Source organism: Centruroides vittatus, unplaced genomic scaffold, assembly GCF_030686945.1.
Source record: "Centruroides vittatus isolate TY-2023 unplaced genomic scaffold, ASM3068694v2 contig_705, whole genome shotgun sequence".
Lineage (NCBI taxonomy): Eukaryota > Metazoa > Arthropoda > Arachnida > Scorpiones > Buthidae > Centruroides > Centruroides vittatus.
This window is the reverse complement of record NW_027122447.1, coordinates 36446-40645: the sequence shown is the minus strand read 5'-3', so window position 1 is coordinate 40645 and position 4200 is coordinate 36446. Positions and strand designations below refer to the sequence as shown.

Genomic DNA, 4200 nt, shown 5'->3' with positions numbered 1-4200 from the left:
GTACATTAGATGGCGGACGCGTACGAAGCGTGTCACGTGACATTTCTCGGTTCCCTTCGGTCACGTGACTATTCACTCGTCTCGGCCACGCCTCGCATCTCCGACGTGTTTCCTGATAACTTAATCTTCTCGCGGAGGAATTAGCTAAACTTTGGAGACATCACGTGATTTAACCGAGCCTTTGAAGCAGTCCCCGGACTACAGGTTGATAAACTTTGCATTAGTTACGTTTCCGGTAATACCGTAACGTTCTACAACAAATACCCAGACTCAGTTTTTAAAAACTAAAGTAATAAATGATCGAATTACTTTATAATTATTTAATAATTTAGGAACTACAGGAATTTCATCTGAATTTTAAAGTTGTTATCTAAATTTACAAAAAAAATATATAACTTTAGTGAAAAAATAAAATCATAACAATATTATACATATAATTTATGTAAGATATGTGACTAATTCCATATAAAGACTTTTGTTGAAATAAAATGTTTTCATTAAAACAATAGATGAAACGTGTATTAGATCGGTACTCAGTGTCAACACTTTATCGTTAAATAATGTACAATTAATTTTAGTACTTTCATAATATTTTCGAAAGTTCCAAATGATATCACAGAAATTCACTTGTTAGAATGAAAAAACATGAGAAATGACCTTCAAAATGAATAAAATGAACCTATAAAAGTTACGACAGTTACGTTACAGAACGTATAGTCAAAAATAATAATCAGTACAAAAATTAATTATTCTATTATTTTATCATTAACTCATTTAATATGGCCAGTGACATAATAATGAGTCGGTTTCAAATTACAATATTTATTATAATTTTATATACATTATCTATTAAATTATTACTAATATGATATATATTATGATGATAAATATTAGTCAGATGCAACAAAAGATGTCTAATGTCTTCAGATAAGAAAAAAATAGAGTTATATATATTTAAGACACGAAAGAGATTAGGCTATTTAAAAGCAGAGTGAAATTATTAGTTATTTATCGAAAACCTTAAACTATTTATCGATGCCTTAAACTCCTGTTCCTTATATGTATCGAAAATAAACTCGTTTTGCTGGTATAAATACGTTAATAAGTCTTCTTTAGTGATCTGGGTAGGGACCGAATAAATAGCAAGGTGTGGTAGCTTCTTTTTAGGTTTCTTAATTACTATTTGTGGAATTTCCTTTTTTATATGCTGCTCTAGCTTATTGGCATCGTCAGGATTGCTCAGTTCAATAGCGACACCCCCGCCACCAATATTTCTCATTTTATCAATTCCTATGCCTAGTTGCGAAGGATTGACCTTTTCATATAGTCTATGTCGCAATTTGTTGCAACTTCTCTCATCTACTGTACTGTATAAAAGGAGGACCTCAGTGTCTACGCCTTTCCCTCGTAAGTATTTGTTAGTATTTCTTTGTTGTCCTGCCTGTATGCCTCACTGTATGTTTTTGGTATTGTATACTTAGTTTGGGTACCAGTTTGCCCAGAAACCTCATCATTAATTCTGAGATCAGCCCCGTCTGCAATCGTCTTGAACTGTTTCAATACTGACTCATGTCCAAGTATTGTGGAATTTAGATTCTCTCCGAGCTTACTAAATTTATTCAGAAAATCCCTGTGAATTTCAGTATAATTCATGTCACAAGAGCATTTAATAACATTCTCCTCCAATTTTGCCATCCTGTCCGTAATAACGTGTTGTGTTTTTTCTATCTGATCCAAAACAACATGTGTTGCGTTATCCAGATTGCTAGCATCAGTTAATTCTATTAAATCTTTTTTTGTCACTAATTCAGAAAGCTGTACGTCAGGACATGCAGAAGACCTTAGAGTCTTGAAAGTCGATTCCGCAGTGTCAATGATATTGTCGAATTGGTCTAAAATAAATTGCATATGCATTGGCACATGGAACTTCCCGTTGGGGTTGGCGGCAATGTATGATTTAATTCTATTTAAAATATCTTTCGCATTTGTCCGAAATGTTTCTATAGCAGGTTCTATAGCATGTATCACAGCTGGTTTTATAGCAGATTCTACATTATCCATTGTTATGATTATGCATCAAAATAAGTCAATAATATACTTGTATAAATGAAATACTTATATTAATAAAATCTTATACATATATATATATAAATATATATTTGTCGCAAATATTTCCGTTATTATATGATACTAAATACGACTCACACGTTAATACTGGAAATTCCCCGTAAAATTAAAAAAAACGATCATTATATATTTATCCAGTATTATTATAGATGTCACCATTGGCATCCTAACGTCATACCGATTCAGAAAATATATACTTATCCCTATATTTAATAAACCCAACGTGAAAAAATGCCAACTTCCTGTTGTAAAAAGCGATCAACGGCAAAGGTCGTTGATCGCTATGATGATCAACGCTATCAATGATCGTAGCCATGACAACGTCGGTTGAAGCAAATGTTGATAATGGAACAAAAACGAGAATTGCCATAATTCAAAAACTATAAAAGGGATCTTAATGAAAATTTTACAGGAGCTTACGGAAGTGCTCCTAAAAGAAATGACCGAATATCAAAGGGATCGGATTAGCCGGAAGCGCAATACTCGCGTTCGATTCCCGACCGGAAATCGCATTAAAAATGTCAATATTTCAGTAAATATTGGTCCTAGACCCCCCGAATTTTGGCGTCCAGGTGTATATATCGAGGCCGCACGAGATGACGTTGTGAAATCCGGATAATCGGATGTAAAAAAGTTGATTATTCGGAAAAACTGGTTTTCGCCCCGTTTCACGAGAATAAAGAGTTCTAAAATGTCCTACTTGATATTGCTAGACGTATTTAGTCCTCCGAAGTAATATTCCAACAAGATTCACTTAATCCGTTAAGTATTTCTGCACGAATAACAAGATTTTTAGAGAGCACATTTTATAGCAGCTTTCCTATCAAACATTCCAAACTCCAGCCAAAGTAGATAGGGACATTTTTTTTCATTTCATTTGTCGGAACATCGTCTTCCGTGGGCCCCTCATGTGTGGGTCTCGGTTGACTGTTCCATTTTAATGACCTCTACACCGCTAGGCTTCGTAGAGGGTTCCTTATATCTAATGGTTACATGTTAATAAGATTATACAGAATAGTTATCGCGTCAAATAAATCCCGTATTAAGGGATAAGATTTATACAAAACTGTTCGCGTGTCAAGACACTTACACAGTATAATAGACTCAGGAACAACAACACCACCCACAACAGATATAATGATATACCATACGCTGGAAGATAGTGAAGAGGTTGGGGTTGTTGACGATGGTCGTGCAGGATACCGGCCAGTGAAGTCCTTCTTCTGCGCTGGTAAGAATTAGGTTCAGCCTGATCCTCTCCATCCGGGTGCAGTCGTATAGAATATGTGATGGATCCTCCGTGACCCCACACGTGCTGCAGTCGCTGGATGTGGCGTGGCCGTAGTTGTATAAGTAACTGTTGAAATCTCCATGACCGCTTGTGAATGCCGTAGTATAGTGGTTGATAGTATAATGACGGTTCATCAGGCGCTGGTTAACATCCGGAAAGAAAGAGAAGAGACCCCGCCCCCGCCCGGACGCCAGCCAACGCTGCTGCCAAATGGAACGATAGTGTAACCTTAGCTGATGCTTGACGCTGAGTTTCGGCATCTTGTTATATGTTGTGATTGTGTCTTGAGTGCTTCCTTCTTTAGCCAGCTTGTCTGCAAGTTCGTTACTGACGTGGCCAGCATGTGCTTTTACCCAGCAGAAAGTGATCTTAAGTCGGTGATTGTATTTATTCAGCATATCCCAAACTTGATGTACCAATTCGGTCTTGTTATCCATATCCTGTAGTGCCTCTAAGGCTGAATGGCTGTCAGTACATATAGTCACCCTGTTCTTACATTGGTTCGAGTGCGCCCATGTGGTAGCCTTTAGTATGGCCATTAGTTCCGCTTGGTAGTTGCTGCATCTACTGGACAGCTTCCAGGTCTGGCTGTATTCATTTCTTTTCCTACAGATGTAAGCAAATGCTGCTCCCACTCCCTCTGGGTTCTTTGAACCGTCCGTGTAGAGTCGGTGTTTGATGTTAGGGCTGTAGTTTACCACCTCCACTTCTGGTCTGGCACAGATTGGCAAACGGATACTTAGTGGGACGTTCATTTCGATGTTGATGTCTGGGAGGTCCAT

The 4200-nt window shown here is 37.1% G+C and overlaps 1 protein-coding gene across 1 annotated transcript; it reads right to left on the bottom strand.

The window, feature by feature from the left end:
• Positions 1 to 3231: 3231 nt before the first annotated feature.
• On the bottom strand, positions 3232 to 4200 carry LOC136980535 (uncharacterized). The gene has a single exon (XM_067276659.1). It carries the CDS (start codon positions 4198 to 4200, stop codon positions 3232 to 3234), a length of 969 nt encoding a protein of 322 aa, XP_067132760.1.